This window comes from Pipistrellus kuhlii, unplaced genomic scaffold (assembly GCF_014108245.1).
Source record: "Pipistrellus kuhlii isolate mPipKuh1 unplaced genomic scaffold, mPipKuh1.p scaffold_m20_p_1, whole genome shotgun sequence".
In the NCBI taxonomy this organism is placed as follows: Eukaryota; Metazoa; Chordata; class Mammalia; order Chiroptera; family Vespertilionidae; genus Pipistrellus; species Pipistrellus kuhlii.
This window is the reverse complement of record NW_023425404.1, coordinates 172,153,911-172,179,666: the sequence shown is the minus strand read 5'-3', so window position 1 is coordinate 172,179,666 and position 25,756 is coordinate 172,153,911. Positions and strand designations below refer to the sequence as shown.

At 41.9% G+C, this 25,756-nt stretch overlaps 2 protein-coding genes across 11 annotated transcripts in view; one reads left to right on the top strand and one right to left on the bottom strand.

Annotated features, from left to right (window-relative positions):
* ATP10D (ATPase phospholipid transporting 10D (putative)) overlaps nt 1–19,380 on the top strand; it is a 78,892-nt gene extending 59,512 nt beyond the window's left edge. For 5 of the 9 annotated variants that reach the window (XM_036417132.2, XM_045572877.1, XM_045572879.1 and 2 more), the window contains 5 exons: nt 1,514–1,714; nt 8,351–8,431; nt 9,659–9,763; nt 14,691–14,878; nt 17,796–19,380. In XM_036417132.2, coding sequence (XP_036273025.1) covers nt 1,514–1,714; nt 8,351–8,431; nt 9,659–9,763; nt 14,691–14,878; nt 17,796–18,120 — 900 coding nt within the window. In that variant the 3' untranslated portion in view covers nt 18,121–19,380. Of the gene's footprint in view, nt 1–1,513; nt 1,715–8,350; nt 8,432–9,658; nt 9,764–9,951; nt 10,126–10,184; nt 10,619–14,690; nt 14,879–17,795 lie in introns of those variants that run through there. The other 4 variants (XM_045572880.1, XM_045572883.1, XM_045572886.1 and 1 more) reach the window with 4 other exon arrangements.
* A 3,113-nt stretch (nt 19,381–22,493) lies between these two features.
* Nucleotides 22,494–25,756, bottom strand: part of CORIN (corin, serine peptidase) — a 192,527-nt gene continuing 189,264 nt past the window's right edge. For both annotated transcript variants that reach the window (XM_045572856.1, XM_045572862.1), the window contains one exon: nt 22,494–23,006. In XM_045572856.1, coding sequence (XP_045428812.1) covers nt 22,824–23,006 — 183 coding nt within the window. In that variant the 3' untranslated portion in view covers nt 22,494–22,823. The remainder of the gene's footprint in view (nt 23,007–25,756) is intronic.

Below are 25,756 nucleotides of genomic sequence, written 5' to 3'. Positions count from 1 at the left end.
AAAATCAATAAAATATATTATTTTTTAAAAAAGAGAAAAGAGCCAAAACCGGTTTGGCTCAGTGGATAGAGTGTTGGCTTGGGGACTGAAGGGACCCGGGTTCGATTCCGGTCAAGGGCATGTACCTTGGTTGTGGGCATATCCCCAGTAGGGGGTGTGCAAGAGGCAGCTGATCGATGACTCTCTCTCATCGATGTTTCTAGCTCTCTATCTCTCTCCCTTCCTCTCTGTACAAAATCAATAAAATATATTTTTAAAAAATAAATAAATAAAATGAAAGTAACAATCTTATAAAAGAGAGAGAGAGAAGAAAGAAAAGAAAATGAAGTGCCCTACACGAAGCTCACTTCACTCACTGAGGTGTTGGGGGCAGCCAGGAGCACCCCTGCTGTCTTAATGGAAATAATCTGGAATGTGCTATGTTTCAGCTGCTGACAGCCAATTGCTAGGCTTGTCCACCCACTAGCATGTTCTATTCCCTGTGCATTTAAATTCAATTAAGGCCTGTCTGGTTCATTTAAAATCCAATTTCTGACCTTCCCTATAAAGGTTGTGACAAGCAGGATTACGAAATGTTTAATACCACCTGTCACTAGCGAATGAAAAGGTTTGCTTCCATTTTACAGGAGCTCCCAAACATAGCTGCTGTCCCCACATTGATGTTCCTTATGTTACATGGAAGATATAGATAAAACCCAGTATGATGCCTTATCTCATAGCTAGCAGGCATTTACAACGGGAGGATTTTCCAGCAAGCCTCTAAAATGTATCTGGGCCATCACGGACTTAGTTTATTTGAGACAAAATGTGGGAGGGAACAATGCAGGGTATATGCCCCTGGCCACCAGGATGACTGACAACCCTGCTGCGCCTGGGAATATCCCCGTTTGGGTAGCAAAAGTCCCATCTCCTGGAAAACGCCTCAGTCCTAAGCGAACTGGATGGTTGCCCATCCTGTTGGCACTGTTCCATTTCATCACTAAAAAAATTATCGTGGACCCCAAAAGCAAGAGAATGAACATGTGTTGTGTGCCTGGTACACGTACCAGGCATGGGACTGGGTTCTCTTCATCCAGAGCCAAAATGTCTCAAGTTGAATACCGGCTCTGCCACTTATTAGCCCGGTAATGTTGGGCAACTTCCTTAGTCCCCCCGTGCCTCAGTTTCCTCATCTGTAAGATGGGGACAAGAATAATTCCCAAGTGGTTATGATGATTACATGAATTCTCTGTAAAGCTCTCAGAACTGTGCCAGCACCACACAGTACGTACCCCTCTACCAGTGACATATCTGGTGTGTGTGCGTTTGAATTTAATAAACCATTTGCTCCCCCCTTCCCTTTTCCCTCCCCGGCCCTCATAAAAGCTGCACAGTAAGATGTGGTCTTCCTTTTGTAAGTAAGGAAACTGCCTGAGGTTGCGCCCGCAGGTGGGAATGGCGGCGTGTGGAGGTGGAGTCAGTCCCACTGGCATTGCTGTTTCTAAGACGCCCGTGTCCCTCTTTGTGTTCCCAGGCCTATGTGAACCTCCTTTTCTGGTACCAGTTCTTTTGTGGGTTTTCAGGAACATCCATGACTGACTATTGGGTTTTGATCTTCTTCAACCTCCTTTTCACATCCGCCCCTCCCGTCATCTACGGCGTTTTGGAGAAAGACGTGTCTGCGGAGACCCTCATGCAGCTGCCCGAGCTGTACCAGAGCGGCCAGGCATCAGAGGTAGGCGCCCAGGCCGATGCCCATCCGTGGCCTAGCGTGGTGTTTCTCAGGCGGCCCAGCTCCGGGACTGTGGTACATGCAGAACTACTTAAAACTATTTGAATCAGCCGAAACCGGTTTGGCTCAGTGGATAGAGCATCGGCCTGCGGACTGAAAGGTCCTGGGTTCGATTCGGGTCAAGGGCATGTACCTTGGCCGAGGGCCCATCCCCAGTGGGGGGGTGTGCAAGAGGCAACTGATCGATGACGCTCTCTCATCGATGTTTCTGACTCTCTCCCTCTTTGTAAAGAAATCAATGAAATATATTAAAAAAGAAAATAGGGTCCCAGGTTCAATTAAAAAACACACACAAAACTACTCTTATCATCTGGTTATTTCTGATCTCTGCTAACAGCAGATAATAAAATATCCATTTCTGAGGTGAACAGAGGTAAAATTATGAAAGACCATAAGTACTTGGAAGAGAGAAAATCCAGAGTGTGTAGACCTTATAGCTCATGATATCTAGCATTTACTAAACTCCGCTCTGCCCTTTATTGTGCGATCCACTACACATCCCTGTCTCGCTTATCTCACGGGAACACTCTGAGAGAGAACCTGGTGTTGTTCCTGTTCTGAGATGAAGAATCTGAACCTCGAAGGGGTTAAGTAATTTTTCCAAAAACGTCACAGTTAGGAAATGGCAGAACTGGTGCAAGACCCCTTCGGAATCTCATTCCAAAGCCAAAGTTAATTCCTCCAGGTTGTACTGTCACACAAAACTGGAGAGTATCTTCATGGCACCCTCCCCCTGAAACCATGCCCTGCCTCCACGTTATCGATGTTTCAGTCCTTCCTGTCTGCCAGTGACATTTCACTCATATCTGTCTCCCTTTCCACCCTTCCCTCACTGTCCCGTTGTCTCTTAGAATATCACAGTTGCCGATGGAGTTAGCTGTCACAAAACTCATTTCTTTCTAATTCATCTTTCACAAAATTAATAACCACCACCATTAAGATTGCGCTAACAAGCATTTATGTCATGCCTCCTGCATGCCAGTCCATGTTTTAAGTGCATAACATGCATAAATCTAATCCTCAAAATGACCCTGCAGGATAGATGCTATCATTATCCACACTGGGGTGAGGAAAGCCAGGCACAGGGAGGTACCTTAAGTATCTGCCCAGGTCCCAGGGCTAGTGTGCAGTGCTGGGAGAGTAATTTGACGCCCATAGGTTATGTGAAGGAGTCACCACAGAGGCTCAGTCACACACATTCTGCTTTCTGAGAAGAAATCCTTATAATCCTTTAATGTCATCTATTCAGATCAAATAGAGACTTGGGGTTTTCCTAAATGAGTCCAATCTGACTTAAAGGTCAAAGCCAGAAGGCAGGAATGAAGGTTGTCTTGTACCCGGCTCCTGAGCCCATGGTGCCTACCATTAATGCTTTGCTGCAGAAAGAACACTGATGCTGCCTTTAGTCTTTGGGTTTCCCCAACACAAACACCGTGGCATTTAGTGACAGAAGTGCAAAGTGCTCTCGCAAGCGCATTGTCAGGATCACGGGAACTGAGGTGGACCAGTAACCTTAAGACACCTGCTGAGGGGGATCAGCCTCGTCAGATATTCCAGTCTTGAGAAGAGGATTCTGTTAGTGAAGACTGTTTCATTTGCAAGTGACAAAAAACCAAATTGGCTTACTGAGAAAGGGAAATTAATTGTCTCATATAGTTGCAAAATCCATGTGTGATGGTAACAGAACACTGTTATTCTTACAGCACCAGGAAATGTCCTCATTTATAGTTATGTTATCACTCACTGGCCAAGGTGGAGTCCCAGGCCTTTGCCTGTGTTTTATCACTGTTTTCTCATTGACCATGTCTGGGACATGGATCTTTCCTCGTTAGGGCTGACCACGTGGTCAGGGTTGGGAAGAAGGGTTTTCTGTGGAAGGACTGGACAGCCAGGACTGAGACCCCCCAGATGAAATCTGTATGTTGACCTTCTGTTACTATTCTTTAGATGGTAACACAGATCAGCGTGTTGGAAAGTATGGGTTAGGTTTAGCTTGAATTTAAATTCTGTTTCTGTGGTGTGTGACCTTTGTAGGTTATTTATAATAACTCACCTGCCCTTCGGTTCCCTTACAGAGATGGTGTGAGAATTAAGTAAGATCGTATGTGTAAAAGTCCTAGCTCTCAATATTGTTATATTTTAACCCCCCAAATTAACCAGACATTTGAGGAAACCCCATATTTAAAATGGTGTGTTACTTTTCATTAGTCCAGCTTTATTCTGGCTTGAACTGCCTTTCTAGCTGGGAGAGTAATTTGACGCCCATAGGTTATGTGAAGGAGTCACCACAGAGGCTCAGTCACACACATTCCGCTTTCTGAGAAGAAATCCTTATAATCCTTTAATGTCATCTATTCAGATCAAATAGAGACTTGGGGTTTTCCTAAATGAGTCCAATCTGACTTAAAGGTCAAAGCCAGAAGGCAGGAATGAAGGTTGTCTTGTACCCAGGCCTAAGAAAAATTCCAGGTCCACTGGAGAATGAGAGGTGAGAGAGGGCCCTTCAGAATGTTTATAGCTGATGGTATTTATTTATTTATTTATTTATTTATTTATTTATTTTATTGTTCATCAGGTTTTTTAATTTCCTTGGTTTTTTTTTTAAATTAATAACCTTTTATATTTTTAAGAATAAATTTTAAAATCTAATAATTTTAAACTTGATTTTAAAATCTAATAATTTTAAACTTGTTTTTTCTGCCCAGGGAACTGAGAAGCAAACTTGTTTACATGTAAACTTGCCCTTAGGCTATCAAAAAGCGTAGCCATTCAAATGTAAATGAACACATTGTTTAAAGATAGCTGCTGGCTGGAATTGGATTACCTGTTCTGGGTGGGAAGGGCTTGTCCTCCCCTTTCTCCATTAAATTTAAGATGTTAGCTTTAAAATCTCTTTTTGGCAAGAGACCTTAAACTTTCAAAACTTTAAATTTTTCAGGTAGCATATTAATTACCGTATTTTTCGGACCATAAGACGCACTTTTTTCCCCCACAGAAGTGGGGGGAAAAAGTCCCTGCGTCTTATGGTCCAAATATGGCCTACACATATACTTTAAAAAAAAAGTTTTTTTACTTGCCCGGCTCTGTGTGGTCTCTGTGTGCTTGCCCAGCTCTAAAATGGTTCTAAATGCTGCTGTTTACTTTACAGGGTTGATTACATGTGTTTATAACTGTAATGTTGGGTTTTAATGCACATAAAATATTTTAGGACACTATTTGTTTCAGAATCTTTTTTTCTTCATTTCTCTTCTCTAAAAACTGGTGCGTCTTATGGTCCAGAGCGTCTTATGGTCCGAAAAATACGATACTTAGCATTTTCTCAGATCAATAATACCTCCACATTCCCAAGGATACACTTCAAACAAAAGACACATTCAAATAGATTAACCAACCCCATCCAGACCCCACACAAGGCACTCACATATAACACCCCAGTGCTACAACAACTCAACACATCCAGATCTAAGCCTTCCTCACTTGATTCAGCAGACCCTCAAGTTCCCCCAAAAGTTTCCAGCCATGTCTGAGAAGCAGCCCTGGGGCATGGGCAGGCGAGGATCGAGCTGCTGCTCCGAGCCTGGCCTCTGTTGCTCCGGGCCTGGCCTCTGTTGCTCCAGGCCGCTCCACGCTCAGCTTCTCTGGGCCTGGCCGCTGCTGCTCCTGGCTGCTACCGCTCCAGGCCTGGATGCTGCTACTCCGGGTCCTGCTGCTCCGTGCCCGGCTGTTGCCGCTCCGCACCCAGCTGCTCTGGGCCCGGCTGCTGCCACTCCTGGCCTAGCTGCTGTTGCTCTGGGCCTGGTTGCTCCGGGCCTGGCTGCTCCGGGCCCGGCCGCTCCAGGCCTGGCCGCTCCCGGCCTCGCTGCTGCTGCTCCAGGCCTGGCTATAGCTGGTGTTTTAAAAGCCCATTTGTATAAGCTGAAGATTGTAGTTTGTCCTTTATTCCTGGAAGAGTTGAGGTTATTGTTTCCTGTTGTTGAACCCTGTTATCAATCCTTGCACACATTGTTCTACTGAGCCAGCCGGTTTTATAATACACTAGAGGCCCAGTGCATGAAATTCGTGCATGGGGGAGGTGTCCTTCAGCTCAGCCTGCACCCTCTTCAATCTGGGACATCCCTCTCACGATCCACGACTGCTGGCTCCCAGCTGCCCTCCCCTGCAGGTCTGGTCCCCCTGAACTGCCCTCCCCTGCTGACCTGGTCACCCCTAATTTCCCATAGCTGCCCTTCCCTGAAGGCCATCTGTGGCAGCCATCTTGTGGTAGCCATCTTTGACCACATGGGGGCAGCCATCTTGTGTATTGGTGTGACGGTCAATTTGCATATTACTCTTTTATTAGATAGGCTGATAATAGACAGATTCCAGCATGTGGCTACTGATAAAAAATAATTGACTTCATTGACTTTCCCTTCCAGAAGAGTTGTCCTTTTTTTGAACTTGGTCTCCAAATAAATTCTATTTTATGCTGTAGTCATTTCCTATCTCCATTGTCATGAAATATACTCTCCCGGGTTATAGAATCTTTCTCCTGAGAAAGGATGGGTCTGGGAGGCTGCAGTCAAAGGCTTCCCTTCCAAGAAGCAGTTGTCTTTACCCATCTTTCACCACCCTCACAGAGTTCCTTTCTGGCTTTAACTTCATGTCCAGATTTTGCCTTTCAGTTTCCAGGAGATCTCATGAGTTATTTCTTCAGCCTCTCATTTATCTTACCCTTGACCCTTCTCTCTCTACTTTCTGTAGTCCCCTTACTCACATGAATGTATACAAGTTATTATTATTATTAAATTTTTTTAAAATTTTTGCTCTAAGTTTTTTGAGCAACCTCTGTTTTCCCAGAAGCCCGAAGTTGTATTTTAACTTATTCCCAAATTGTCTCTCTTGTCCTGTGGCATTTGGTTGACCCTTTGACTCTGCTGTGTTCTCTCTCACCATTTGATTGTGCTTCTACTTAGATTTTATGGACATTTGGATGAAGGAAGGCAGGTCAAAGATTCCCTCATTTCCGATGAGAAAATAGTAAAAGAAGGTATAGGGAAAAGTAGGCTGGAAACAATGAATCTTCATTGTTTGATTTTTTCCAAAGGACAGATAAGAAAGGATAGATATAAAAGTTGCAAGTGTAGTCTTTTGAAGAGTGGAAGGAAGTATATGGAGAATTTGTACATTTATAAAGCTTCAGGAGACAATTGGATATTTTTCAAGGAGATTTTAGCCTCATTTTTTTGCATTTGGAAGGTAATAAAACTAAGAACGTGTTAACAAAATAGAAGGCTGGCTCAGGGATATGCTACATGTGATGCCATTTTTGTCTGTGGCTGATATCACTAATGAACTATAATGTGCTACCCTTCCCACTGGGTCTGAATGCAGCTTCCGAATCCTTTTGCACACACATTACCATCCAATCCAAGTTTGTTTCAGATTGAAACCTGTTTTCAATTACTTGTGACTAGTGTCTCTACTTGATCTCTGTTTCTTTCTATAAGCTTTTGGTAAGAAGCACATGATAAGTTACATAAGGGTAGTATATTACTCCAACAAATATTTGTGAAGTACTTGCTCTGTGCCAGGTACTGTTTTAAACATTTGAATAAAAGAATCAAAATCACACTCTATAAAACTTGTATTCAGTTGAGAGGACCAGAAAATCACTATGTAAACAAAATGAGATTATTTTTTATGGTGATGAGAGACTTCTAAGGATGCCATGGTTGTAAAGGATCGAGCGGGCGTTGCTTTCAGTCTGGTCTGGAATGCCTCCTTGAGGAAGTGATACCTGAGCTAGGATATGAATAGTGAAGAACTGGTCATATGGAGGTCCAGGGCAAAGGATTTCTGGTAGAGAAAACAGCACTGGCGAAGACTCAGGAAACAATGGATTTGATATGTTTGAGGAACAGAATGAACTCTGTGTGGTGGGAGGGTGGGAATGAGGATAAGAACTGTAGGGGTGACCCTGGAGAGCAGGGACTCCATGAGCAGATCATGCAGGACCTTATAGACCCAGGGGAGGAGCTTAGATTGCATTGGAAACGCAGTGCGAGGTGATTGGAGGGAGTCACTTTGATTAGTTTGGGAGATGTTGTGATCTAATTTATAGTTTTTAAAAACATCTGGCTGCTATGAAAAGGTTGAATTAGAGTAGGAGAGGAGGCAAAGAGGCTAGATAGTTGGCTATCCAGTCACTTATAGATTGGATGGCGAATTAGAATGAAGAGTGTAGTAGAGATAGAGAGAAGTAGATAAATTCGGAGACGTTTTTGAAACAGTATTTTCTGATCAATAGGAAATGAGAAGTGAGTATCACTCTCTCTATTTGAGGTAGCTTTATGTTTGATGCAGTGACTAAAGCAACACGTTAAAGAGTTCCTTCAAGGGTTTTTTCAACTGTGAACTAATTCAATATCTTATCATATTCTTCCACCACTATTTACAAATCCACCTGTTTTTTGAGTGAACAAATGAAGTAAGAGAAATTTCTCCTAGAGAAGCAAATATAAGTACTAGCTTGTATTGTTCCTTAACTCTGCTTGGCCCTTATTAATCTTTCTCCCTTCCTGATATCTGTTTCCTTCTCAGGCATACTTACCCCTCACCTTCTGGATCACCCTGTTGGATGCCTTTTATCAAAGCCTGGTCTGCTTCTTTGTGCCTTACTATGTGAGTCCGTGTCCACTCAGAGGGTTTGTTACAATTTAATCGATGATGCTTCTTTGTACTCTATGGCTGGGTATGTTAGGGCAGATTGCTCGTAGTATCAAGTTGATTATTAACTGACTAAATTATTGCCCCCTCCCCCCCCAAAAAATAGATTTTAGATAATGGATTAAATTTGGAAAGAAATACCTAGGTAAGTCCTCTTAGGTCTTTTTTGGTTCTGTACTGCTTGATAATTTTTTTTCCAATTATTTAAATAAAATTGAAAGTCTGGCAATATAATTGAATGAATCAAAATCAGAGAGGAAAAGCCAGAATATAAAATCTATTTTTAGTGAGTGCTGGGCTAATTCTACCAGTATGACATTCAGAGTATTACATTTAAGCTCTTATAAATAGTTTTCCCAAAAATAAAAAATAAAAAACCTGTTTTACAGGTAAAGGATGGAAGAAATGTGTACAAATTAATGTGTACAAAGAATGTGTACAAATTAATTTAAAAAAATTAGGCCAACACCAAGCACAGAGCAGCATGATATAGCTGCTCATCCACACACCCATCCCTGGGAGAAAACAGTCGTTTGATTATGGGTGGTGTTATTATTATGGTAGAATAAAAAAGATGAATCTCTGAGTTAACAATTTCTATTGTTTAGTTCTTTATTCAAATAAAATGACTTGACTTTTCCCAGGTACAACATCCTGGATAAACTGCATTTCAAGAGCAATATAGATCAGGCAATCTGAAGTGTGTTCAGAAAAGAGTAACTAGAATTTTAAAAGATCAGACAATTGTGTCACATGGGGAATAATTTAAGGAGTCGAAAACATATATCTAGAAGAGGAGAGGATATTTAATTACCAGAGATATAAACTCAGGTTAGCCACGATTGCTATTTCAAGATTTGCAGCTCTGTTAAATAGAACATATTTGATATTTCTCCATGCCTTAAAGAGCAGGAAGTTTGAGTAGAAGTTTTCAGGAAGATGGATTACGATTCAGAATAAAGAGAAATCCCAAATGAAAAGTTCACAGATTAGATAGCCTGTCTGAGAGGGCACCGGCCTCTCTTGTCTAGAAATGTTCAAGTTTATCCTAAATGACCAGTTACTGGGAACGTTGTAAAAGGGACTCGGTGCTTTGCTGAGCTATGGGATAGAGGGATGATGCTTACACCACAGAGTGCGCACGACTCTCCGAGATCACCTCCTGCCATCCTCTCTTTGCAGACCTACCAGGGCTCAGACATTGACATCTTTACGTTTGGAAACCCCCTGAACACAGCTGCTCTGTTCATCATTCTCCTCCATCTGGTCATTGAAAGCAAGAGTTTGGTGAGTGGCTTTTCTGCTTCCGAAGTAGCCCGGAACACATTGTGCTTGGGAAAATGTCTTCTGTTAGCAGTGCCCCTCCTGAGCCCTTCTTGCCTGGAAGACAAGTGGTAATGAAAAGAGAGATGTCCCCATGGAAGAAGGGGGATACATAGCTTGTGGATTGTTGATGGTTTGGTGCCATGATGCAGCCAGGAAAGGGGAACACATCTGCCTGGTGTCCACAGTGGAGGGTTCATAGAGGGGTGTCAGGTGGAGCAACAATTATCCTTCTGTGGCCAGCATTCTTCAAGACCAAGCTGATGCCTTCCAACCCAAATAAAAAGAGGTGGTATGCTGTGATTCTGGTATACTGACTCTAGTTAGTAAGTGATGATTTTGTGATTTTTCTCATAATACAAAATAAATATATTTTCTCCCTCAGAATTTCTACCATTTGCTTAAATCTGGGTCTTTTTAACTTAGTTGCTGAGTTAATGGTAAAATTAAGTCTTTTCATAAAAATGGTTGCAAGGTAGCTCTCTGCAGCAAAACCTTAGTGTGGGATTCAGACAAAGGGAGCTTTATTGCAAACCTTCCCTTGCAGATAAAGCACACCCACCCACCTCAGGAGCATAAACTACCTCTGTGATTATTATGCTGCTCACTCATCTCAATTGGATCGTCTCTGCTGTAGTCAAACTCACTATCATCTCATCCTGGACTATTGTACAGCCTCCTTAATCTTCCCACCTCTGCCTTGACCTCTCTCTAGCCCTTCTCTACAAAACAACCAGGATCATTGATGAAGACATAAATCTTACCTTTTTGCTCTCCTTTGGTGGAAATCTTTCAGTGGCTTCCCAATATACTTGTAATCTATACTAATAAAAGGGTAGTATGCTAATTAGACCAGACACCTTCCAGACAAAGCCATGGGGGCAATCAAGCTGGCAGGGGAGGGCAGTTAGAGGTGATGAGGCTGGCAGTGGAAGGCAGTTATGGGCCATCTGGCTGGCAGAGGTGGGCAATTAGGGGCCATGAGGCCAGCAGGGGAGCAGTTAGGGGGTGATTAAGCAAGCAGGCAGAGGTGGCTAGGGGCTATCATGCAGGTAGGCAGGCAGGCAAGCAGGGTCCCAGATTGTGAAAGGGATGTCCAACTGCTAGTTTAAGCCTGATCCCTGCAGTTAGACATCTCTCAAGGACTCCCTGGTTGGAGAGAGTACAGGCTGGGCTAAGGGACTCCCCCTCCTCCATTCTCCTCTGTGCACGAATTTCGTGAACCGGGCCTCTAGTAAAATATAAAAGTCCTAAGGTGGCCTGTGAGACTTCATGCAGTGATACCTCTACTTCTCTCTCCCACCTCATTTCCACTTATTTGTGGCCTGGAACCACACGGTCGGTCTCTCTCTCTCCCTCCCTCTCTCTCTCTCTCTCTCTCTCTCTCTCTCTCTCTCTCTCTCTCTCTCTCTCAGTTTCTCAGATACATTGAGCTCATTGCACATCAGAGCCTCAGTATTTACCACATCTTCTGATGAGAGTCGTCCTTGTTCCCCTTGGATCCCTGTTCTTCACCCAGCTCCTAAGTTACCTGAGGTCTCAGCAAAAATGCTCCTCTGCCAAGAGCCTCTCCCCAGCCACCCAGTTTTCTCATATCATCCTCTTGTTTTATTCATAGTTCTAATAATAACTTATAATTATTCATTTAATTATGTGATTACCTGATTGATGTTTCTCTTCTGCATTACATTATCATCTCTTTGAGGGCCCTGTTCATGTTGATTTTTTTCACCGCTGTGTTCCATTATTATCTATGACAAGACTGGCACACAGTGTGTACAAAGATATTCGAATGGGTAAATGAATGATTATATGATTAACCAGTGTTTGGGGTCTGTTTACCATCCTGATAGTGATGTATTTCAAACAGGAAGTAGCTGAATGAGGTTACAGTTTAAAATGTCACATGAGCTATTATTAGAATGTATATCATGATTTCTAAAGTGGGCTGAGCATTTTTTGGAATCCCTCGCTTTGTGTATAACCTATTTATAAGCCTCAAGTATAGTAAAAGGTTAATTAATAACAGGTGAGGAGAATAAAGGGAATTCTAGAACTGAAATACTTGACATTGTTTGATCTATTTAGGTTCATCATTAAGCAATTATGTAGGTACTTTTGGTTACTGCCTAAGGAAGGGTCATAAATCCTGACATTTATGTATGTCCTGAAGGATCTAACACAAAATGTGAGTTCACTGGGCAACAGCAATCTGCTCTGCCTAACCTGAGCAAATAGGAAAGTTATTAAAAGTATCTGGAATAGCCCTGGTAAAACAAAACAAAACAAAAACATCTGAGGAACCTGGAGATCCGGGAACAGAAACTAGCGGGCAGGCTTGTCGGGATGGTTCTCTGCTCTGAGTTGACCCCAGTCCTTTCTTTCTGCTCTTGCCTCATTGTGCCCCGAGCATATTCCGTGGTGACAGAGTTATATTCCCTTGGCTCCAGTCACAGGCTTTGGCCAGAGGAGGGATGTGTTGCCAAGACTGTGATAATGCCCGTGTCCTCATAAGAGGAAGGGAAGTGAGAGCTAAGTGCCAAGAAAAACAGTGGCTGCTCTATAAAGGATGCATCATTAAAGACTTGTCTCCATGCCAGGAAGAAACAATTTTTTTAATGATGGTTTCTCCCTGGCGTGAGAATCAAATTGTTTCTTATGCTCGGGGCCTTTTCGATGAGTCAGCCATCCTGAGACCAGGAATAGCTTTCCCTTCCCCTCTTGCTCACCATCTCACTGTCACCTCCCACCTCCCTGTTGGTTTTTACCCAATTTCCCTTGACCTTAACTTCCTTGTATCAGTTTATTTTCATGTGTCAGCTCCGTCAAGGCACTGTCTCGCTTGCCAAAGCCCATGTTAACTTTCGGGCAGTAGGCTCATTTGAGAAAGAAGACATCGTTGTTTTAGAGTCATGAGATCTTATGGATTTAGCCTATATTTTCTAAGCAGTTTATACATTTTACAAAAACAAATAAATAAAAAAAAGCAACCTTTGTGACTTTTGAAGATATTGACCATGGGGAAATACTTGGCACAACTGAACGTGAAGGAAAAAATGGGCTCTTGTTTGGAAAGTGTAATGATGGGAAAATAAAAAAGATGAATAAAGGCAGTGCTTTCCCCAAAAGCATACAGAACTAAAGTATACACTGTGATTTAGGCAGGACTGTATATGCACTGCACTAAACAACACTGGATGCCACATAATGCGAAGGTGTTTTTCTCATCATACTTCAGATCATGTCAAAGAGGAAGTCTGTCAAAGAGGGGCTGTTCTGTTTTATCACAACAATTCTCGCTAATTTCCTATTGTAACAGAGAAACATCGACCAGACCATCAAACCTCAGAGGGGGGGTAGGGGAGGATGGGGGTCAGGGGGAGAGATCAACCAAAGGACTTGTATGCAAGCATATAAGCCTAACCAATGGACACAGAGACGAGGGGGATGAGGGCATGAGTGGGGGAGATGGTGGGGGTTAATAGGGGAATAAGGACACATATGTAGCACCTTAGGCCCTACAGCAGCGGTCATGACCCACAGGTTGAGAACCACTAGCAGGGTCGCCTAAGACCATCGGAAAACACAGATGTTTACATTACGATTCATAACAGCAAAATTACAGTTACGAAGTAGCAATGAAAATAATTGGGGGTCACCACATATTGGGGGTCACCACAACATGAGGAACTGTATTAAAGGGTCGCAGCATTAAAAAAAGTTGAGAACCACTGCTAAATAAATTAAAACAAAAAAACAAACAAACAAACAAAAACAGACCAGCCTCCAGACTTAGCACTATTAATACAGGTAATGCTAATGCTTATTTTTTCTAAATAAAGGTAATTAAATAGCCATTTTAGAGAAAAATATTTTTTAAAAGAATATTGCAGGCTGTACATGAATATGAAGGTGGCCAGGTTATGCTGTGATCCACAAGGATTTATTTCTTGAACACTAGTGTGTAAAGTTAACTAAGGTTCTAGACAATCTTCCTGAGGGGTGGCTCTAAGACCCAGCTGAGTCTCAGAGCTCTACCTTCTGGAACTGTCCCCCAGGGGAACTTCTTGGTCAACATGGAAGGAAAGGAGACAGCATAGAAAATATGCACCAGCTCTTTCCCTGCTTCTGACCTCAAAGTTGTGCATGTCCCTTCCATTCACATTTCAATGGTCAAAGCAAGAGAGGTGGCCAGGCATACTTTTGAGAGGATGGGATAAGTACAATCCTTCTGAATGCTTATTTGAGGAAAAGAATGAGAATATTGGTGGGCAACAGTAATAATCACAACAATGTGAATGGATAAAGTTTGAGGTTCACTGGATTAAAGTATTACCTTAATGAAGAAACAGACTAATGGGTGAGACTATATGAAAAAAAAAAATTGAGAAAATCCAACTACCTCATGGCTCGTGGATTATACAGAATAAACTAGTGCCCAGTTGGTGTAGTTCAGTGACCGAGCATCAACTTATGGACCAGAAGGTCACAGTTCGATTCCCGTTCAGGGCACGTGCCCCGGTTGTGAGCTCGATCCTCAGTGTGGGGCGTGCAGGAGGCAGCCGACCAATGATTCTCTTTCATCACTGATGTTTCTATATCTCTCTCCCCTCCCTTCCTCTCTGAAATCAATAATAATGCATTTCTAAAAAATAACCAAAATAAACTAGTCATCAGAATTACCTTTTGGCACTTGACTTAGTTTTTCCCAATTTAAACAGGGATCCGAGCTGTTCATGAAAGATGCTCTTGTCTGAACACTTCGATATTTTTGTGTTTTTGTTTGTTGAGGTGTCACCCCATCCACCTGCTGCCTAGACACGTTGTCTCTGCAGCACAGCTGCAAACCCCGTGAGCCAGCGTTCACTCCCCTGTGCCTCTTGTCTTGCAGACGTGGGTCCACGTGCTGGTCATCGTTGGGAGCATCCTGTCTTACTTCTTCTTTGCCTTGGCGTTTGGAGCCATGTGTATCACCTGCAACCCCCCCTCCAACCCCTACTGGATCATGCAGGAGCACCTGCTGGACCCCGTCTTCTACTTCGTCTGCGTCCTCACCGTCTGCGTGGCCCTTCTCCCCAGGTATGGTATTGGTTTTGTCGCCAAGAGCATGTGTGAAGTCAGAGCTCTGGATTCTCCACGCAGCTGCTAAGAATTCATGACAGACTATCCAGTTAGCAGTGAAGAAGTCAGTCTGTCTTCTATTGTAGTTGAAATATTGTTTTTTAATTATTTTACCTGGGAACAAAAGTGATATATGCAGAGGGAAGGTTTGTTTCTCGGGGGAAACTCTAATCTGGTGGATAGTCCAGGCCACAGGACAGGGCATCTTTGCCGGTTATCCGACGACTTAGTTCCTCTCCTCTATCTTTTTGTGCTGCCATCTTCCACTGCTCATAGGCATTTAAAAACCACACAACTTTTCTTCCTTATTTGACTTCAGTTATTCTTCCCATTCTATTGTAGGTTTAACTGATTTCTGTTATGGCGTGGGATGAAAATGGCTGAGAAGTATGCATGGGTTTTTAATCTATAGATTCTTTCAAGTCTGTGAGAGCTCTTCTTCTTTACAGTTTTATAAAATCTGTCTTGCTGAAAGCACGATAGAAATAGTTGTTTTATGTTTTTAAACATGATCTGAGAGTCAAAATGGTGATTTCATGTTATTCTCTAACAGGGTTGACAAACTGTGACTCACAGATCAAATCTGGCCTGCTGCCTGGTTTTGTAAATAAAGTAATATTGGAACGTGGCCATGCTCATTAATTACTGTCTGTGGCTGCCTTTGCTCTACAGCGGAGTTGAATAGTTGCAGCAAAGCTAAATGGCTTGCAACCTTACTACCTAGCCCATTGGAAGAAGTTTGCCAACCCTGATCTATAGCACCACCATCAAGCACCACGGCCCCAAACCTGGGCGTCCCTTCTAGAAATGCACCAGGAAAACCCACCCGAGTCATTCTGTGGTGGTCTCAGTTGCCTACTTAACCATTTCTCTTAAACTGAAGTGCCTCTGTGGTATTCCCAGCCCTAAGATTGAAAATACTAACAAGATGAACTTGTAGAATTTATAAAGAAACAATTCCTTTAAAGTTGTAGCCTTCAAAAATCCCTTCAAGAGTACTACCATTAAAATTCTAATATTGTAGCCAAAACCAGTTTGGCTCAGTGGATAGAGTGTTGGCCTGTGGACTGAAAGGTCCCATGTTTGATTCCGGTCAAGGGTTTGTACATTGGTTGCGGGCACATCCCCAGTGGGGGGTGTGCAAGAGGCAGCTGATCGATGATTCTCTCTCATTGATGTTTCTAACTCTCTGTCCCTCTCTGTTCCTCTCTGTAAAAAAAAAAATCAATAAAATATATTTAAAAAAATAAAAAATAAATAAAAATTCTAATATTGCTGTGGTAGGCTGAAAAAAATGGCCCCCTAAAAAGATATTCATGTCCTAATCCTTAGAACCTGTAAGTACTACCTTACATAGCAGACATGGTCTTCGCAGATGCAATTATGTTAAGGGTGTTGAGTCAGGGAGAACATCCTGCATTACCTGGGTGGGCCCTAAATGTAATAGCAAGTGTCCTTATAAGAGAGGCAGAAGGAGATCCGACCAGACAAAAGAGAAGGCACCAGGACCAGGGGGCCAGAGTTTCCTTCGCCATAAACCAAGGCACGCTGACAGCCCCTGGGAGCCAGAAGAAGCAAGAAATGGGTTCTCCACAGGGAGCATGGACCTTCTGAAACATTCCCTTTGGCCAACGAAAGTGTTTTCAGAGTCTCTGACCTTCAGAACTATGAGAGAATAAATTGTTGTTATAAGGCGCTAACTTTGTGGTAACTTGTTACAGCAGCCACAGGAAACATGTAAGTTTTGCCACCGGGAAGATGGGTGCTGCTGTAATAATTACTCAAAAATGTGTGAGTGGCTTTGACATTGGATGGTCGGCAGAGACCGGAAGAATTTTGAGGCATGTCATAGGAAATAGTGGACTTCCTAAACAAACGATAGGTAGAAATATGGACATCAATGCTTGCTGGCGAGGACTCAGAAGAAAGTGAGAAAGCGTAGAAAATACATATATTATCATCAACAGGACATTGCTAGAAATGTGAAAGTTAAAGGCACTGTGTAATATGGTAGCAGAAAATGTAGCCGAAAGGCATTGCTGTTATGTGGAAAGCAGACTGTAAATTTTGAACTTGAATATTTAGCTGAGGAGATTTCCAAGCAAAGTGTTGAAGGTCTGGCCTGGTTTTTTCTGGTTGCTTATGATAAATTGTGAGAGAAAAGAGATGAAGGAAGAACTATTGAAGTCAAAAAAGAACTAGGTTTAGGAAATCCTCAGCCTACTCAGATTTCAGAAGTTGCCAAAAGCAGGAGATTGATTGTTTGGAGGATGCTCTAGAGAGGCCAAGAGCTTGGCTGGAGTACCTTTTGCTAGAGATTAGGAGTCTGACTTATGGATCCCTCTACCATCTCTGCAGCCTTCCAGAGAGGAGATGGGATGATGCAGGAAAGATCTGTGAAGACCCTCTTCTCTAATGGCACAAATCCCCGTGACATACATTGGTGACCCACAAGGTTTTTGAGAATTCTATAGGAGCATAAACACTGCCAGCTTCAGGACGAGTTTGTGGTAATTTGTTACCGTAGCTATAAGACACTCATAGCTAACATTTTGAACACTTGCTATGTGCCAACACTCTCCCTGCTTTACATGTACTTCCTTGTTTAACCTAACAGTACACCTATGATGCAGCACAAGTGGTATCTCTACTTATTATACACATTTTTGTTTATTTGTTTAATAAGCACTCATAAGGTACTCACTACTTCCTAAATGCTTTACAAATATTAATTTATTTAATATTATTCTATTTTATATTGTGCTTATCCTCCCCAGAACACCCTTTTACTAGCTCTGATTGGTGAGTATTTTTTGTGTGTGTCCTGGGATGCATTTGAGGTGAAGGTAATTCCGTGGTGCTTTTTGTAACCTAGGTTTATATACCGAGTTCTTCAGGGATCCCTGTTTCCGTCGCCACTCCTGAGGGCTAAGCACTTGGACAGACTGACTCCAGAGGAGAGGACTGAAGCGCTCAAGAAGTGGAGAGGGGCTGGGAAGATGGGTCAAGCAACGTCTACGTGTGCTGACCACTCAGCTGCCACGTCAGAGGGAGGAGCCGTGAGTGGGCCTTCTGTCGCCTTTGCCATGATGTCAGCCACTTCCTGTGCTGTTGAGCAAGGAAGTGTACATGAAACTGCCTTGGACTCAGACCATTGTGAAACGGAGACCTCATGGGTGGCTGGACCCTCAAACGGTTAAAAAGGCAGATACCCTCTTTGGAGCTGCAAGTATTCCTTCGAGTTTGGAAGAGGACTTTGAAGAGGCACCTCTACCAAGCAACCATGACTCGGATTTTTCCTGAAGGGTCATGACTATGTTACTGGTTGAAAAAGCCAGCGCGTTGACCTCGATGGTATGTTCCTAGATGCATTCGTAAGAAAGGGTAGAGTTTGACCTAGACAGAGTGTAAGGAATTCAAGTATTTAATTCAGAATCAAATGTTTCTTTTATGAAACATTTTGGATTTTATGAGAGCATTTTAAGTCTTAAACATATAAGTGTTTTCACTTATTTGAGATATATTTATTTTACTGTGAGACCTCAGATTCCAGAGAAATGCTTTCACTGAGCAGACTCCAATCTGATTTGATTTTTTTAAAGAAAAAAAAATGTAGTTTGATTGATTAGTTGGAATTCAGAGAGTTCCATATTTAAAAAAAAAAAAAAAAGTTATAAATGGCTAATTTCCAGAGGAAAAAAAATAAGAGCCCTTTGAACAACAATGTACCTAAAATAGAATGATAAAATATAGTTAGTTATTAATAGCTTTTTATTTCCTATGAAATGTTTTTGGTCTTCTGACTGAAGATTCTAGGCATACCTCTGTGTTCATTTCAGTGTTCTCATTGGGAAGGAGCAAGGGGGTGGCTAGGCCTCCATCATGTAATGAGTTAATCGGTGTGCAGATGTTAATTGGGGAACAAAAACCATGGGTAAGACACAGCATCAGCTGAGCCTGTGGGCCATTTAGCACTCCCCTGTTGTATCCTAAAACTGACAATAGCCTGATCAAGATAAGACAATCAATTTCAAAACAATCACCAAGAGACCATTTGAGGTTTCACAGTCCTTACAACATTTTTGGGGTTGTAAACTCTAAAAAATGAGCTAGGAATTGAGACTAGGACAGGTGGTTCTCAGAAGGATTCCATGAGGTTCTCAGAAAAATTTGTATTTTAATACATTTTAGGACAGAAATATGTATAGCAGGTTAACTGCTGTTGCAAATCATGTATGCTGTCTTTCGTTGGAACAAAAACTATTTTATACCAAATAAGGCCGGTTATAAGATCATGTGTTCTTGTTGAGTTCTTTTAAAATTCTGCTTTGGTTCGTCTGAAAATTGTCAGCCACCAATTACCCAGAATTCCCTTCATGAAATCTTGTTAAATGTTTTGTTTCTATATCAAAGTTGTCTTAATGACTATTAAACTATTATTCTCAGGACTTTATCTTCTACCTGCTGCCTACTGTCCTGGTCTGATTTTTGTAGCCTTCTGATATTATTGTAAAGTAGAGGACTAGTGCACGAAATTCATGCATGGTTGAGGGCGGGTTCCCTTAGCCCAGCCTGCACCCTCTCCAATCCAGGACCGTCAGGGAATGTCCGACTGCCGGTTTAGGTAGGCCCGGTTTGTGTGTGTGTCTGTGTGTGTGGGGGGGGGGGGGGGGGGGAGGGGCAGTCGGACATTCCTCTCACAATCTGGCACCACTGGCTCCTAACTGCTCACCTTCCTGCCTGCCTGATCACCCCTAACTGTCCCCACTGCTGGCCTGTCCCCCTCCCCCCACCCCCCCAGCCAGCCTGGTTGCCCCATAGTGCATTCCCTGCCAGCGTGGTCGCCTCCAACTGCCCACCCTCCTCCCCCCTTTCCCCCCCCCCCCGCCCCCCGTGGTCCTAGTTTAGTTACCCCACACAGCTTGCTGTTCGGTCATTTGGTCTCCCCTCACTAACACCCCTGCCAGCCTGGTTGCCCCACGCAGACTGTTCGGTCGTTCGTTCTGTTGTTTCAGATGCGACGGTTGCTTAGCCTTTTATATATATAGGTAGTCTTTCATATAGACCAATTTCCAGAACTTTCAAAATCCCACATAGCTAATGGAAGTTGCTTTCTGCTTCCTTATAGATTTTTATTTTAAATAAACTGTTTAATAAATAATGTGATACAAAACTGTCATCATTCCTGTGGATACTCACTGAATCCAACTGTAATTGGTGCCAGAACTTAGAAGGAAAATCCCTAAGTACACCTTTTACCAGAATATTGTTTTGACTCTTTCTTATATGGAAAAATCTATGATGTTATAGCACCTGTTATCCTCATAGTAGCTGGCATTCATTCCCTGAGATAAATCTTTGGATAAATAAAAAATTGGAAATATTTTTACTAGTAAATGAAGTTTCAGAATCTAATGGTAAAAGAATGAGCCAAAAAGACTAAGAAAAGCTGTCAAGTATTTGTACATATGAGTAAATGAAACTCTTGATTGTTCATGTTATGGGGCCACAATTCCTTGATCCCAAAATCCGAAGAACACTAAAAACTGAATTTTTTAAAAATAAGTTAGTTACAAACTTAATGCCCAGAACAGAGGTGAAACTGTCATGTACTTAATATAATTTTTATATATTTGTTATAGAAAATTGTACTTTATTTCTGGGTGTTAAAGTGTATTTTTAAATTTTTGAAAAATTCTGGGTTCTTAAATACATCTGTCTCCCAAGTGCAAAGGAACTGAGATCTGTTCTAAGCCTTTAAATGGTCTCATTTACAAGTAAAAAACTCTTAGATGGCTTACCCAAGCTGATGTGAATAGTTGCATTTTGGTATCAAACCTATTTCACCAAATTTTGAGAAATTAATATAATTGCTCCTAGTAGCCAAAGAAAAGTGCCTAATACCATAGTATATATTTGGGGATGCAATTTTACCCCAAAAGACTTATGAAAGAATTGGATCCATTTCCGAAAATGTACTCTAGACATTAAAAATCCTTATACTCTCAATTTTTGTTGGATGCTCAATGGGTAATTTGAGAGTATTAGCAACCTCTAACTCCAGCCTAATCAAGGTGTTATCTATCATCTAAAGTAAAAGAGCATGTTCTTGTGAAAATCTGAAATAAGACAGGTATTTTGATGGTTAAGAAATTGGGTGCCAATAATTATATTGGGAAAGACAGTTTTCTGGGACATTCTATCCATACACATAAAAAAAAGAGATTATATCATTTTATTTGTATTAATGGTTATTTAAAATAAGTACAATATGTACATTTCACCAAACATCAGTTGAGCAAGGCTAAACGTTGTTACATTAAGTCTGTATCTACAACTATAACAAAACAAAACTGACCCATTTTCTTCAACTTTCATACAGCTGTGACCCAAACTCAACTGCTGGATTTCACACTCTCCATACGTTTATGCAAACTACAGAACAAGTGATGAATAACATGGAAAGTGTCAAGGCAACTTTTTGAATTTCAAATATGTGTGCACATACAAAAGAGTACAAAAATACATGTATAAAACTGCAGGTAGTTTCTATGTGGAATGCTGAGGCAGTCCGGATTGCTGATGGAGCTCAGTAGGGGATCCTACTTGTTCCAAAGGCTTTTGGATGTTGCAGAAATGGGTGCAGCTGTTGAATTGTGTTCAATTAGGTGCAGCTATTGAATTGTGTTCTGAAGCTTTTTAGTGTGGGAAAAATAACTTTTCCACTCATCACTAAAGATATTGATGTGGGTAAAGTGGCCCAGTGCTTAAAAGCATCTTTACATTTTTGCTTTAATTATCGATGGGAAGAATGAGCAACCCCAGATATTAAACATCTTTCAGGGGAAATTATAAAATGTTATGTAGAGCTTTCCTGTGCTTTGAGATACATTTCTGTACTTTATTGGTATGGGCAAACTGGAAAATATATCATTGGTAGGGTGCAATTTAATTTTTTTTTTTTAAATTTCATGTCTGCAGTTGAAAACAAGTTCTCCTTTGGCAAAGCAGAATCACAAATTCCATTGTCACATGAAGGGAACCAAATAAAAATATTACCCATGAGTATTTTCCTAGCTTTTGAAATCTCAGTCAGCCAACTGACAGACACTGAACAAACCCCAGTCATAGGGGAAGTTCTGTGGAGGCATTTCTACCACATCACCACCTTGGTTTAAATTCAGAACTCGCAACCCTACAATAAAATTCCCACAAAGCTTTTATTGTCAACCTGTGGTGGGACATGCTCCCCACTCCATAAATGGTACTTCCAAACGTCATTTTAAAGTCTGTGCTCATGGTGATGTCTGAAGTGTTCTGTGCTCAGTGTGTCGCTGCTGCAGCGACCTACAGGAATGCTACTTGTCTTTTGCCTCCGCCTTTCCCCAGTGCTCAACGTTTTAAAGACTTTGGAAGAGTCCTAGTCAATAACTTAAGCATGTACTAAATTACCTTGGCTTTTAATAAATCAAAAGCAAGTCACCGAGGTTAATATGAAAGTTGCCACTATGCTATTATATGTGAGAAACAAAAGCTGGCAGACTGGTCAGCCTGCAGCTCAGTGTGCTTTTTCGTGACTGGGGAAGAGGGGACTTTATTAACTGTTGCCCTCGCGCCTGCATTACCCTCACTCTCCAGGGTCCGCAGTTTCACACTAGTGGTCAAGGTTAAGCTGACAAAACAACCAAATAAGCTTTGCTTCTTTTTTTTTTAAAGACTTTCATTGAACTTGAGATAAGAAAAATAAAGCTGAATAACACTAGCCTGAAACACGCAGTGCAGTGCACTGCCCATGTGTCCAGGGAGTGCTCCTCTGTACAGCCGTCTGTGGGAAGTGCTCCACAGCCAAGACCCCGTTTTCTCTCAGTGCCGCTGCTGGCAACGCCCCGGGCCATCTTTGGAGTCAGTTCAGGAGGAAGGTGTGAATGTATATCTGTCTCTCAATCCATGGGGTGAAGTAGGACACGTTGCTATAAACTCCGGGCCCCTGCACTTTGGAGAAGCAGATGGAGCCCCATGAGGTGAGGCCAAACAATGTCCACCGTCCTCCAGGCTGCTCACAGACGAGAGGCCCGCCGCTGTCCCCCTGTAATAAGGAGCAGGGAGCATTAGTCACTGGTGTTTCAGAGCCCTCACGGTGTCCGCGTCATCCTGAGGGTATGCCAAAGCCAAACCCAGCGTAACCAAGCTTTTGAAAAATTCCCACAAAGCTTTTATTGTCAACCTGTGGAGGGACATGCTCCCCACTCCATAAATGGTACTTCCAAATGGACATTTTAAAGTCTAAAAGGAGCCGAAACCAGTTTGGCTCAGTGGTAGAGCATTGTTCTGCGGACTGACTGGTCCCGGGTTCAATTCTGGTCCAGGGCATGTACATTGGTTGTGGGCACATCCCCAGTAGGAGGTGTGCAAGAGGCAGCTGGTCGATGTTTCTCTCTCAACGACTTTTCTAGCTCTCTATCTCTCTCCCTTCCTCTCTGTAAAATATCAATAAAATATATTTAAATAAATAAATAAATAAATAAAGTCTAAAAGGAGAGGGGTGGCTTAGGAAAAGATTTTTTTTTTCTTTTCTGTGAAATCAAAAGACATTTTTAATAGTCATTTCCCGTACTTATCAAAATATGTCCTATTTCTTAAACTTATTGTATCAGAATCAATTCTCTCATAATCACACTCTTTAACTTTGATCCATTTTATAAATGTAGAAAGTACCCAATATGGAACATTCAAACTTACCACGTTCAAGATTCTGACTATGTGAATGAATGCATTAAGTAAAATATACTCAGGGACGACATACTGCATTTCTTAGGACCTTGTCAATTAGCATACTTGAATGGAAAATGCCACACGAGAATTACTTACCATAAGGTATTTCATTTCTTTTATATCTACATTTCATATGCATAGAGATTTTCATATTCTTGATATTTAAGTTTAGGTGTTGCATTTGAGTTTTATTTTGTTCTTTTGCCACATATAATTAATCTTAAAACTCAATAACTTTATGAAGTTAATAGTTACTACATCTGAAAGATCAGAGTAGGTTAGAGGGTGTATTCTGCAGTGCCTCAAAAGAAAGGGATACCTTAGGAAATAAGGAAGCAAATATGGTGGACATTTATGAATACTCCTGGCACTGCAAGAGTTTCAAACTTGGAAGTATATCTATGCTCATTCCCCCTTGGCGACATTGAAGAACAATGGTAATCATGTTTCCTGATACTTTTCTGAACACTTGTCCTGCATTACTTCATTTAATCCTCACACAATCCTTATGAGTTAATAATAATAATAATAATGTGATATAATAATAATTATTAAACTTATTTTAGAGGTAATAAAAATGAAGCACCACAGGTGTAGAACTTGTTGATTGGCAGGGCTATCATTTAAACTCCGGCAGCCTAGCACCATGGTTCCAACCCTATAACTAGGCTAACTGGCTCCTTAGAAACGTCAGTGAATAGGACTGCTGTGAAAGTAAAACTGAGTTTTTGATTGTGCTGTGTGCTTTTGGGGAGGTGGTGATCTTGACATTCATAAACTCCCAATGCCATAAACCTAAGTAATGAGCATGGACCATGCAAGGGTGTGAATACATTATTCTGCCTAAAAAGCCCAAAGGGAAAACTTGAAGCAAAATTTATTGGAAACATTAGACATACTCCTCAATTTTTATTAGACATACTCCACAATTTTTTCATCTCCCCTTATATAGGAGGAATACTAAGACGCTGACTTACTCAGGTTAAGCTATTCAGTATGCTAGAGAGTGATTAAAATGGAGCATGTGTATGGGTTTGCTCTACAATTCCAGATCAGAAATTTAACCCAAAAATTATTTAGCATCTGCTCTTTGCAAGGTTCCGTGCTGAGACCCACACAGAGGAAGGCACTGTTTTTGTCACCGAGGAGCCAGAAGTCAGCTTTGCTAACCAGAATACCTTTACACGAAAGCAAAGTCTAAGGACTAAGGCACCCTCACAGGAATGAGCAATTACCTCCAGGTGGGGAAGAACAGAAAAAGTGCCTTCCTTCCTAACACCTGGGTTTGAGGTGGGTTAGCGAGGTAAGGGGCATTTCTAAAGTAGAGAGCAAGAGGCGCAGAAGCGGCCATTCAAAACAACAGGGAGCATACAGCTGAGGCAGTTTGTCTGTCTTTCCTGCCCTCTTTCCCTCTTCGTATAACTGGTCTCTGGGCCCAAGTTAATGTTTGGCTTCAGGATTGACCCCGATGATTTCTAGACTTTAATGGAGGGACCCACAGCGTCCAAAGGTCCCGTGGATAAATTGGAAAGATGATGGGAGGTTCTGGTGAAGATTCTTGCTCCAGACCTAGTCAAAGTAGCTTCGGTTTGTCTTGTGGTTTGTTTTATGTTCTACCAGGAGCTGTGTCAGAGAACCACCGGTATGCAACCCACAGAGCCAAATTCCCACAGCTGAAGAAGTCGGTGTGACCAAGTTCACATTAGACACCAGGTGCCTGTGGCTATGCACAGCCTTCAGTTCCCTTTCAAGAATCACCTTCTTGCCCCTTTTTTGGAAAAATGTATTCACAGTCAACATTGCGACTAGGATAGTGTAGTGGCCCAACACCAGGGTCCTGGAGCCAGGTTTCCTGTGTTCATAGCATTACTCTACCACCTGTTGTGCTGGGTGATATTGGGTAAATTACTCAACCTCTCTGGTCCCTTCTTTTCTCCATTTGTAAACTAGGAAAAACAATGATACAATCACAGTAGGTGATTGTGAGGATTAAGTGAGTTGTTATCAAGCGTTTGGAAGAGATCCTGCAGCACAATAAGCACCAAATGAAAATGTTAATATCCT